This window comes from Anoplophora glabripennis, unplaced genomic scaffold, assembly GCF_000390285.2.
Source record: "Anoplophora glabripennis isolate ALB-LARVAE unplaced genomic scaffold, Agla_2.0 scaffold1351, whole genome shotgun sequence".
Lineage (NCBI taxonomy): Eukaryota > Metazoa > Arthropoda > Insecta > Coleoptera > Cerambycidae > Anoplophora > Anoplophora glabripennis.
The window spans coordinates 18,567-32,249 of NW_019417427.1; the positions used below are offsets into that span (position 1 = coordinate 18,567).

At 32.8% G+C, this 13,683-nt stretch overlaps 1 protein-coding gene across 1 annotated transcript; it reads right to left on the reverse strand.

Moving 5' to 3' along the window:
* Positions 1-339: 339 nt before the first annotated feature.
* LOC108916187 lies at positions 340-13,041 on the reverse strand. The gene is made up of 4 exons (XM_018722393.1): positions 12,933-13,041; positions 5,953-6,222; positions 857-1,153; positions 340-801 (listed from the first exon to the last, which is right to left on the reverse strand). The coding sequence occupies exons 1-4, from the start codon at positions 13,006-13,008 to the stop codon at positions 491-493; spliced, it is 954 nt and encodes a 317-aa protein (XP_018577909.1). The 5' UTR covers positions 13,009-13,041; the 3' UTR covers positions 340-490.
* Between the last annotated feature and the right edge of the window lie 642 nt (positions 13,042-13,683).

The following is a 13,683-nucleotide window of genomic DNA, read 5'->3' on the forward strand; positions in this document are numbered from 1 at the left end:
GCAATAACAATAATTAGTTTTTCGAATTGCAACTAACTCCATCTTGTTCAGAATTTAATGACAAAACTATTTTTCCTCTTCCATTTTTGCCTAAAACGAATAGTTGCTAAGTTGTCGACGAGAAATCCAAGAAAAAAATGAATTTTTTTGCTATTTTTTTATACTTTTTTATAATAACAATTAAGCCCACGTTTTTTATTTGCATAGAAAAAGTATCGTTTCTGATGTCATTTAGAAGCCGTTAAAGCAAAAATCTCCGTTCATATGCATTTTACCCAACCCGAAACAGATACCGCTTGGACTAAGAACGATATTTATAAGATATTATTTTGTTATGGATAATAATTCACCCACTTGCCTTTTATTGTAACGCATTGTATGTGCATTGATAACTATTTAATTTCAGAACAAATAAAATATTTATACTATACGGTAAAATCTGGTTTAACAATACAGGTATAGACGAATGGCTTCAAAACTCATCTTCGCATCACACCTTGTCATTCGGCGATAAGGGCAAGGTGTGGATGGCAACCACTGTTGGCACAGACCAACCTGCACTGTTCAGAACGTAGGCGCGCAAGTAGTACAAGCTGTCGGGCAGCAAATCATTGATTTCAACTTCTATAGGTGCCCTTCTGCCATCATCCACTATGTGTACGGTCTTTTTGAAGAAGTCTCCTCCATCGATCAAGAGCTCGGTTACTTCACATTTATTCCATACCACGCTTTGTATTTCCCACCTCATAACAAATGAACGGACGCCCAACTCGATGTCGTCCAAGTGAGGAGAGATTTGTGCTACAAAGATTCATTAATTGGAGACGGGAATAAGTTGCGACAGTTACCAACTTACCAGCTGGAGGAATACTACCGAATTCCGTCTTTAAAGGTCCTTCTATGGTGGGTTCGGCTATGTTGATGGCCCTGATACCGAACTGGTAGTCGGTGCAAGGCGACAAAAAATGCAAGTTGGCGGACCTCCCGCTCATGTAAATGTCATGGATTTCTTCACTTCCTTCTTCTTGTATAGTCAATCTGTATCTAAGAGAACAGCTCCCGTAGCGATGATCAGTTAGGTCCCAATAGAGATGAACGTCACCAGATTCCTCGTCCTGTTCGATGCTGATGTAGTCGATGTCAAGATCCGCATCTGGAAGAAGGAAAAAAGTAAAAGAACGTTCAAAACAGGCAGAAATAAGTTAGGTTTAGCCATATTAGACCAGAGTCGATAATTTTTGAAACCAAAAAAAATTATAGTAGGATGAAACCCATTGGAAAAGAAAGAGAATATAACAGAAATGAAAGGAAAAATAATTTACGGGCGATCTGAGGTCGGGAAGGGGAAGGGGGTGAGTTTTTAAGGGTAAAAAACGGTTTCCCTTGATTTCCGGAAAAAAGTCTTATGGAAAAAAGTTAAATGGCAAAGTTGTAGGTAATAAAAAGATCTAGAACTTTTGTATTTATACTTTTCTCACATAACCTCAAAATTTATGTGAAAAATTCAAATAACCAAGTTTTTGGTTTTTTATTTTTATCTTTTACAAAAAAAATGGTTTTTTTTCACGAAATTTGGTGAAAACTTACCTATTTATGTCCCAAACACGCTGTAATTTTTTTGATTTGAAATATTTATTTTTTCACCTTATTTTTACTTAATATCGAAAAAGCACCCTAATTTTCAATCGAAAATTCTCACGTCAAAATATCTGCTTTTTTAAAAACGTCGGTAGGCTTTTTCTTCGTTGATATCTGTACTTTCTGATGGTGTAAAGAAAAATATACATTACTATGGTAAGTTTTCTCAGGAAATGCAAAGAAACGAAAAAAACTAGATTCCGAAATTTTGTTTCTAATCATTATGTACAATTTTGAGCTTTTATTAAAATTTACAGTTTAATTACTCGAAAAACGTAAGATTCCATGTTACATTGACAAACACAAAAATTACAAGTCGAAATATACTATTAAAATTAACAACCAAATAAGTTAATAAAGTTAATATTTAATAAGACATCTACAATATTTTGAGAAAGTTGTAGAATCTTCTTTAAATTATATACGTATATGCCTATTTATTGCTATTTTAAGATAACTTATATACCTGAGTGACCTACGGAAATGATTCAGATGAAATTGTGGATGAAGAACCAATGCAGACTGGTAATAATATTGGAGACGAAGACGGTGATTGTCTTGAAGATTTCGAAGATCTACTAGAATCGGGAAGGTTTGTCGAATCTCACGATGAAGAAATGGCATCAAAGAGACAAAAACTAATGGATAAGTGATTAGAATTCAAGATAAGATATTGATAAATAACAAGATTAATGTTTTTAAAAATATTATAATGAATAACGTAATCATTATAAAGTATCTAAATTCAATAGTACGATGTACATGTATATTTATATATTATGAGATTTTCTACGACATAAATGTAATTAGAATTTAATAAATCAACTTTTATAACTGAAAAAAATAGCAGCAGTCACATTTTTTAGATAAAATCCCCTTTAAATCCTATCTTTAATATTTAGAACAATTTTCGCATGTTTTTTGCAATCTTTATGTTTTATGGATTTGTAATTTTTTTGTTTATCAATGTAACATGGAATCTTACGTTTTTCGAGTAATTAAAGTGAAAATTTTAATAAATAGCTCAAAATTGTACATAATGATTAGAAAAGAAATTTCGGATTCTAGTTTTTTTAGTTTCTCTGCATTTCCTGAGAAAACTTACCATAGTAATGTATATATTTTTTTACACCATCAGAAAGTAGAGATTTCAACGAAGAAAAAACCCACCGACGTTTTTAAAAAAGCAGATATTTTGACGTGAGAATTTTTCGATTGAAAATTAAGGTGCTTTTTCGATATTAAGTAAAAATAAGGTGAAAAAATAAATATTTCAAATCAAAAAAATTACAGCGTGTTTGGGACATAAATAGGTAAGTTTTCACCAAATTTCGTGAAAAAAAATTTTTTTGTAAAAGAAAAATAAAAGACCAAAAACTTGGTTATTTGAATTTTTCACATAAATATTGAGGTTATGTGAGAAAAGTGTAAATACAAAAGTTGTAGATGTTTTTATTACCTACAACTTTGCCATTTTTTTCCATAAGACTTGTAGTTTTTCCGGAAATCAAGGGAAACCGTTTTTTACCTTTTAAAACTCACCCCCTTCCCCTTCCCGACCTCAGATCGCCCATAAATTATTTTTCCATTCATTTCTGTTATATTCTCTTCCTTTTCCAATGGGTTTCATCTTACTATAATTTTTTTTCACTTTTTACCATTTTTGAAGGCTTAAGCACTGGTCTATATCGTTTAACTGGAATTTTCTGATTGTATTTGTTTTGGTACTTGACGTTTCAATCATTAATAACGTTACTTGAAACCGTCAGATTGGTAGCAAAACTTCTATATTAAGAGAGGACCACTGTTTACATTGGTGAATAATACCGAGCGGTCCAGAATGATTGAAGCTGACGTGACACGTAAATGTTACCAAAGATATTAAAATTTACTTCCATTTGATCAAAATTGCTTTCCGTTTTCTTAGATTTCCGACTGACACGATCTGTCAATTCAGAAACGTCCGTGCTTTCCGTGCGTACTTGCTGTTGTGTTTATTTTTGTTCGCCGATTGTGCTTTTCTTTGAATTTATCGTTAATCTTCTAAATAATAAATCAGTGTTTTTCAACGTTAATCATCTGTTAACTGTTAGTTTTGTGGTATAGTTTTTCTGATCTCAATTGAAGAACCAAGAAGTTGGCAGTATGTACCAGGTTCGGTCGCTGACGCAGCAACTCGGCATTATTTAGCCATACTCATATAAAGGTTGATTTGGTCGCCCAGTTGAAGAATGAACGCCCGGACAAACGCGGCACAAACACAACCCCACTGGGCGACCAGACCATAAATTCAGTTGTCAACAAATGGCCTAGCAGTGCAGTGCAGCAATGCGGAATTTGGTGTGATTTAGGTAATTTTAATTTATTACAAGCACCTTCTATTGATCATTCATATTACAATTGCGAAAAGGAGAAATGAGAGGGATATTTTGTTTACTAATATTATTACATGGCATTTTGGAGACCTATTGAAACGGAACAAAACATAATAAAATTGTTTGAGAACATAAATAATTAAAATATGTTGTTGATCAAATGAGCATATAATGTAAATTATCTACACATTATTTACAAATTATTATAATTTTTTTTACTTTGGCAGAAAACTTTTTTTAGGGACGCTCCTGAAACTCATTAAATTTTATTGCTAGGTGTTTTTATACATGTTAACTTCGGAAAGACAAAGCAAATACTGATGACTTCGTTGTAAAGTACTCGAACTATTTTAGGTTATAAAATGGGGTTTTCGTTATAAAACGATAAATTTATTGTGAGTCTTACTTTTTGATTGGTGAACAAGATGAAAATGGATGAAATTATTCGATCCATTCATATTTTTCGCAGATTATAACCTTTTTACTCAGCATATTAATTAATGATTAAGGGTTAAGGGATAGTGCATATTTAAAATATAAAAAGCTTAAATTTGATGTTAATTATTGGCAAGAGTACAAAGATCTTTACTTACTTTACTTTACTTTTATTATAAATGAATGTTTGAACTTCTGTACTTTTCCATCTTGTTGGAAGGATGCTATAGTCATACCTATACCTAAGAATTCAGAACCCTCTGTTTTAACACATTTTCGTCCCATTAGTATACTCTGTATCTTTTCAAAAATTTTGGAAAAGATTGTTCATGAACAGCTGACTCACTTTTTGGACAAATTTGACGTTCTACCATCAACGCAGTCAGGATTTCGAACGCGTTATAGTACTTCTACTGCTCTATTACATGTCGGATGAGTTATACAGGGTGTCCGGAAAGTATGCGTAAAGACTTCAAGAGGTGATTCCTCACAAAAATTAGGGTCACAAAATCCTATAACAATTTTTCGAAAACTCAATATTAACCGAAATACAGGGTGTCAAAAAAAATTTTTTTTAGTTTTTCTTAGATAACTTTTTTATTTGTGATTTGATTCTTTCCAAGTCTTTCCTATGTATTACTAGTGCTCTCGTAGATTTATGTTCCAAATACTCCAGTGCCAAACGGCCTAACCTGACCTTAATCTTCGATGTATGTCCCACAACTTTTTTGTTTTCACCGCTTCTATAAATTTGAACACCACTATGTTGAAGAGTATCAAAAATTAGTTAAAAAAGTATCTGTTGTTGCGATACAATAAAATGAACTGTTTCTGAGAAATAACGACTTCAAACATTTTCATGGAGTTCCTAAGAGAATTTTATGACGATCGCTTTATTAGTCGAGGCGTTTAGCCTCCAAGATCTCCGGACTTAACTCCCTTAGATTATTATCTCCTTGGAACATTAAATAATTCCGTATATGTAAACAGTTTACACACAGTGGCTGAACTAAAGGATACTTTAACAAATAAATTAGCTAATATTGCAGAAAATGAATTACATAATGTATTTAACAGTTTAAGAAGACGAGTAAATCTATGTTTACAGAATGAAGGAAGACATTTTGAACATTCATTATAAATAAATTTTGATTAAACATATTAAATATTTGTATTCTTCATTTCAATATTTAAATAGTTGTTAGAAATTATAGCAAATTAATTATTACTGGTACGGACAGAATTTTGGTCAAAATTAAAGTGCATATTCACTTTTTTAACTTTAAACCAATAAAGCAATGATTATTTTAAATTTTCTTATAGGTAACATGTTCTTTTGATGTTTAAGAAACTTTAAATAAATTTTTTATTCGCATCTCTAAATGAGAAAAGTAAACTTAAATTCATTTAAAAATTGTTGCTTTTACTTTGAAGTTCGCATAAATAAAAACAAGATCGCTCGGTAGATGATATTGGGTACAAGGGTAACACATCACTACCTTACCTGCGGGAAGCGGCAAGCTACCAAATAGACGATGTTCTTGTCCTCTGGTCTGCTCCGATACCGGTATCACTACAAAAGTCCACTCCTGGCATACTTGCAAGAAGGAGACATTCATCCAGGGTTCATATATCTCGAAGCTGTACTCCTCGGGAATGTCCTGCTGGTAGATCTCCACCACGAACTGAGTGATATCGCATAATTCATCTTCGCTGACGTCCCAGGTAAGAACGTGGTGGGCAGTCAAGGTCATATTTACTACGCTGTGGGGCACTGAAAAGTAATTAAGTTAATTAAAGGAGAAGGTAACTTAACAACCATAATCGAAGTTTTACATGCATCAATAATATTCATCCATCTTCAATATTCTTTAAAATTTTGCAGGAATTAGTTCTATAATAGTACATTATACTATAAGGGAGAGAAATGCGTTATTTTGCCAGAGGTGCAATTTGAAGCCCGAGGCAAAGCCCGAGGGCTACAATGCACCGAGGACAAAATAGCATCTCTCCCGAATGGTATATACTATTTTTTCCAAGGTCTCATTAACTTAAAAACACATATTTTGTCATTATGAAGTAAGTAGCACCAGAATTATTGTATTCGGATTTGAGCATTTATTTAGTAGTCGTTGAGTTATTGTCATAACTACAAAATAAACAAACAAAAAGAATTGTCAAATTAAAGTAAGATAGCTATCGAAAAATCATAAGGTGCAAAAGTTTTAGGGTTTTTTAAATATATTACAAGAAAAATTTAGTATTCAGGATCAGTCAAAATGTCATGAAGAAACAAAGTTGCTTTTTCTTTAATGGACACCCTGTCTATTATTTAATATTTCAATTCTTCTCGAAATTATAAATAAAATTCATATAGCAGATCATGTACCTAAATTAACAATTTTCGAGATATCCAACTTTGAAATTAACTTTTTACTACTTTCAAATTTATAAAAGAAAAAGGTCACCAAATTATCGATATTTATGTTGAAAATAACACAAGGTGGAGGATATGGATATGATTTAATTTTATTATTAGTCTTTTTACAGAAAATAAAAAAGCATAATAGTTCAGGGTTGATAAAGATCCATGAAACAAAAAAAATTATTTTTTAATTAATGTCCTGGATATTTTAAATTTTAGGAAAACAATAGTTATGCTAGAATAAAAAAGAGAGAAGACAAGTTTTAATAAGAACAAGAAATATTTTCTTTGGAATTCTATTATATAAGGTGCTCAAAGTGTTCACCATTTTACCTCCCGACAGTAATGAATTCGCTGAACAAAATTTTGTAGTGAACCTAAAAGGGTGTTGGGGGGAATAATGGATATTTCGTGCCTTATCTATTCCTGCAACTCTTCGATATTTAGCGGCCTATTTTTGTAGACTACATTTTTTATGTCACCCCACAGTCACATAAGTCGAGTGGGGTCATATCGGGAGACCCAGCTGGCCATTCAATTGCCCCTTTGAGTCCAATCCATTTATCAAGAAAAGTTTCGTCTCGATTGCCCGTACCACACGTCCAATATGTGAAGGAGCTCCATTGTTCGAGAATAATCGTCTAAGCACTGGAATAATATGTCATTGCAAAAGTAATAAATACCGTTTAGGTCAAATTTCCGTTTATATGTACAGATTTTCGCAGTTAGGGTGAACAAGAGGAAAAACTTTTTTATTTTACATTTTACGGAAAAAAGACAAACATAAAAAGTTTTGCTTGAATTTAAAATGAAGTTGCCATGGTGAAGCTTAACATTTCATGTATGGGGTGTCTGAAAATAAAAAAATATGAAAATGATACTAGAGTAAACTACATACCTTTATTTTTTATATTTTTGAAATAGTGATATTTTGCAGAAGCGTCTAATCTCTTCTAAAGATATGGACTTTACAGTTTACAGTATCTCTAATTCGTTGTTTTAGCTGGTCGATGTTATTGTCCAAAGGCCTGCTATACGCAATCTGTTTTAGTCTGCCCCACGAGTAAAAGTCCATGATTGTTAGTGTGGAAAATGTGTTCTGTAACCAGGTCCTAACAGTTACAGCAGAATGCGCCGGACAACCGTCATGCTGAAAATAAAAACAATTTCGGTAGGCCAGTGGTAGATTGTCCAATTCATTAGTAAAAAACGTTTGGAGCATATTCAGGTAGCTGTTTCCATTGCATGTATCTTCAAAGAAGTATGGTCCTATTATTCCATAAAAGGACACCGCACACCAATTTTTTAGATTTACCGTAGCACTGTATTAGATATATTTTTTGCTGTAAAATTAGCATTTATCCGATAATTAATTACTGCTGGGGGTTTTTAACGAAGTGCAGTGATACAAGTGAAGAATAAAATGTCATTTTATTCACAACCTTTTATTTGAAATAAAAAAGTTTTTCCTCTTATTCGCCCTAACTGCGGACATAAATATTTGTAAATAATCAAAGTAGGCCAATTTTTCCACAAATTGGAATTATGTCGTATCTTTTAATTTGGTACAACTTTTCCTAGTGACACTTTTCAGAAATATTAAAAATAAAGGTATTTTACTCTCGTGACATTTTCAGATTTTTTTATTTTCTGGACACCCCGTACATGAAATGTTAAGTTTCACCATGGAAACCTCATTTTAAATTCAAGCAAAACTTTTTATCAAGTGTAACTTTTTCCGTAAAATGTAAAATGAAAAAATTTTTCCTCTTATTCACCCTAACCGCGGACATACCGTATATAGGGTCCTATGACGTATCTACCAATAATGCTCAAACATTAACTTTCTGTGGTCGTTGGATGTGAAGTTCCTCCATCCAATGTGGACTTTGGTCTGACCAATACTTACAGTTGTGTCCGTTAATATACCCGTTTAAACAAAATGTAGATTCGTCTGAAGACAATATGTGGGTGACAAAGTTGACATTCGTCTAATTTATCAATAACTAGCAACCCGCCCCGGCTTCGCACGGGCAAATATAAAAAAGCCTATGTTACTCCGAGGAGATGTAGCTTTCGATAAAATTGGTTGAGTAGTTTTTGAGTTAAATCGTAACAAACAAAAAATCAATCATCTTTCATCTAATGCGACCCTAATTTTAATTTTAAAATAATTCACTATATATCTATATACCTAAAGACAACAAACGAACTCAAAACTAAAAATGCAAAACCTTTAAATTTAAAACAATATAGGTAACTACCAACAATGTGAAAACAAAACGAATTAAATTAAAGTACGTATGTTCAGGACTATCAATTTTAATTAATAAGAAAGTAGTTAGGTATCTAACTACCTAAAGAAAACAAACACGAAACAAAAATGAGACTATGAAGTTTTAAATGATTCACAATAAGAAAAAAACAAACAAATTATTAAAACTCAATGAAATAAAAGTATTTGCAAGTATCTATGTATGTTCCGACTACCTAAAGACAACAAATACAAAACAAAAATGTGACCTTAAAATATCGAACGCAATTATAACTTTCCAACAACACCAAGAAAGAAAACACAGTCGTCAGTCGTCACCTCAGTTTATTAAAGGATCACGCGCGCGTTATCGTTCGGCTTATTAGCTAAACAGTAGGCAAGACGGTGTGGGGGGAGGGTCGACGATCGCATCAAGCGAAGCGCGTCCGTAATTTTTTTGCGATTACTCCTAAGATATTCAAATTATATGGTGTAAAAGAGTAAAATAATGTGCATGAAATGCTTAAAGCCTCTGACTTATTTAAAATGATAAGGATTAATACCGTATTTGTGTAAATACCTTTTACATTACCGCAAGGTTGAACGGCCAAAATTATTAGGAATTCCTTCTGCAAGAACTTCTTGAGGCTCTCGAAGAAATACCCATTAATACTAGACGACAAATGTGATTCATGCACGATGGTGCCTCTGCTCATTACATCCATTTGGTGAGAGATCAATTAAATCAAGCATTTCCAAACCGTTAGATTGGTCGATGTAGTGACTTTCCTTGGCCTTCTCGTTGTCAGGATTTTAATCCGTTAGACTTTTACTTTTGGAGTAGTTTGAAAGGAATTGTTTACAACTCTGTAACACCTAATACGGGACAAGAACTTTGGGATAGAATAATAGACACCGTACGACAAGTTAGACGAACGTATAATTCGTTTCCTATTCTCAATAGTTTCATAAAACGTTTAAGGAAACGTGTCGAAAAGAATGGGAGACACATAGAACATTTATCACAAGTTAGTAGACATTTTACTACTGCTACCTTTCAGTTTATTATGTTATTAATTATGTTATTTATTATGTTTATTGTGATACATGTTTTTTTCCAAAAAACCTATTAGGAACATAATCACTGCATACGTTACGAAGAGAAACTAAGCAACATCAAATTTTGCTCAAATGGGTTAACTGGGTTCTGAGTAGTTAAGTAGAAAACAAGAAATAAAAAAAGAAACTTTAACACCCTATAACTTTCTTACGACAATTTTATGGCTATTCTATCTTTATGAAAAGAACTATTATTACCACAAAGTAGGTAAAAAAAAACAGTGTTCACTGTACGTACTGTAAGTATACTTAAAAGTAATTAACGTCCATCTTTTATATAAATATAGAACAATAATAATTAAAAGTTAGGAAAAGTTTGACCTCATGGATATACTGCGCCATACACGCCAAATTGGTAACCGTGGAACGCCCTTCAACAAAACCATGCTGCTCTGGTAGGATAATATTTCTAAGGTGAAATGACAAAATATTATGTAGGGCTATTTCAAAAATTTTGCCGAAATTACATAGTATTGCAATTGGTCTATAATTTTTTATGTCATTCCTGTTATCTTTTTTATATATGGGACAGATTTTCGAAGTTTTCCAACGATCGGCAAATGTATGAGTGGACAGTATTCGGTTGAATATTATAAGAAGAGGCTTGGCAAACACAGTAGCACAATCTTTGATAAGAAAGGCAGGTATGAGATCGGGACCCATGGTCATTTTAGGTTTTAGTTTTTTTATGGAATTAAGTACATCGTTGTATGTGAAAATTACATCCGAAAGAGCATTGGTATTAATATTCAAATTGGTGCTTCTCAAAGGATCACTATTGTCCCTGTTTACGAATGAGGAAGCAAAGTAGTCAGCAAAAGAATCGGCAATTTGTTTAGTATCATTTAACGACATGTTGTCGTATGTCATAATATTTGGAATGGTTGCATTACCTTTCTTAGCGTTAATAAAAGTCCAGAATTTATTTGGACTGTGTTTTAATTGATGTTCAATATCAGCGATATATGTGTTGTAAGCCAGTTTACTTTTGCTTTTTACAGCTGATCGCAAACGTTGGAAATTTATATGAACCTCAGCATTTGAAGTGGAACGGTACTTCTTCCATGCCCTCGCTTTTTCATTAATGGCAACAATTAGGTCTCTGTTAAACCAGGGTGGGTAGGATCTTTTTGAAGGTATCTTTTTGGGAACATATTTCAGAAGAATGGAGTTTAAGGTTTCATAAAACTGAGAAACAATATCGTTGACAGATGTGATTTTTTCCATGAAGGACCAGTCAGTCAAAGTAAGTTCGTGATACAAGGCAGGGAAGTTCGCTTTCCTAAAATTAATATTTGAGCTTAGTTGTGTTCTTATTCTCTTGACATTACTGGCAACAAAGAGGTCTATTAGTAAAGCCGGATGATGAGGATCCTCCGGCAACAACACGTCAGAATAGTGGAAAACGGAGATTAGAGAGAACGAGGTCAAGAATCCTGTTATTGTGATTTAGAATATTGTTGTATTGATGGAAGTCATAAAAGTTTATAAAATTATTTAGTAAATGAAGTGGAGATTGTTCAGTAAGAGTGGTATTATTAATATAATTAGGCAAATTAAAGTCGCCCACCACAACAATATCGGAGTCATATATCACGTACATAGATTCAAAAGCAAAAAATAGCTTTTCGTAAATATCCGTTGTTGTTTTAGGAGGTACGTAGATTACAAATATATACAAATAGCGATTTTTCGTAATGTTAACTTTTATAGAAATAATATCAATAGAGAAGAGATCCTGAAATATTTCGTAATGCAGCTTATGATCAAACTTGCAAGCATTAAAATGCTTAGCAATAGCCAATAAGACACCCCCACCTCTACTAGTGTTAGTATGAATAGAATCACGATCAGAACGAAAAACATCATAGTGATTTGTGTTAATTAATTCACTATTATGAAAATTATCGTTCAACCAAGTTTCTGCGAGAGCGATTATGTCGAATTGACACACGGAACAACCCATCAGTAATTTAATTGTATTAGTCCGAACCCCGCGGACATTCTGATAATATAAATTGAAAGTCGGTAAATCAGTAGATAAGGCCTCGTTTTTACAAGCACCAACGCCAGAAAAAGGTAATTGCTATTTATCCGATAAAATATTCTCTTTAAACCTTTTTAGTGCCGAGCTGTAAACATGGCAGGTTTTATCCCACACGGCATGGTCGGCGCGGACGGGGTCTCTATTGTTATTGTTAAAATTAAGGCAATTGATTCTGTGATTTTTAGCGCATAATGGACATATGTCAGCTTTAGATGAACACCGCCTCGCCAAGTGATGATAACCACAGCACTTGTAACATCTACGCAAATCAATTGCATCAAAAACGCTACAGTAATCATATCCAATAAATATTTTCGCACTGTCTATTAAGTTACGATACGTACCTACATCTGTCTGAATCACGGCATGATATACTCTATTATTTTTTTTGATTGATTAACAGATATTACAAAGAAAATACTATCCTCATGAACAATATTAGTATTCTGGTTCCTAATGTAATTGACAATAGTATCCTCATCCAGCTTCTCAGTCAGCCCAACTATTTTGACTCTAGGATTCAGTGCTGGAACCTCTTTAACTGTGTAATTGTCCCCTAATTTTTCACCAACCATTTATATCTATTAATATACGGCACCAATAAAAAGTTTGAGTATTAATTGACAACGAAGTACTCACCACATTCCTGTGCCTGTGCCTTGGAGGCCAAAGCGCAGAGGGCAAGAAATACGAAAACACCGTATTTGAAGTCCATTGTCACTGATTCAGTCCTTCAAGTAATATGAATATCTTCTATTTATACTACTACGAAAACATTGGAATTTTTGGATAAGGATCACTTCGAATGACGCTACAAACAAATTTATCTTTCCTTTAATTGGAGCGTAACAATTATTATTTTTGTTTTAAACATCTGAGGGTTTGAACCTGGGTGAAGCTTGCAAAACAATATCATCTTTCTAAGACGTATTATTAATATTTTGTTCCACATTATGGCCCACATCACATTTATTCATGATTTAAAAAAATATATAACACATAGGTACATGCCTGGATTAGATAAGGTCTAATTATGCATAGGAAAATTAATAAGGATTTTTTCAATAATTATTTTAAATGTGTTGCGGTGTTTTCGATGTAGTATTTGTAGAGGAAATAGTTAAAGAGCATGCTTTGAAATATTTATTATCAAGTTGCACAATTAACAAGTGGTTATAGTAGGGCTAGATTAAATAGAATATTTTGAACATAGTAGTAACAGCAATATATTCCAGGAGTCCGGGAATGTGCTTTTACCACATACTGAAATCGCAAACAATATTAATTTATTTGAACTAAGAATTTTTATTAATGCATACCTAATATTTCTTCATTTCAATCTAATTACTTACGAAATCGTTTCCTCGACAATCATTGTTTATTCATTGTT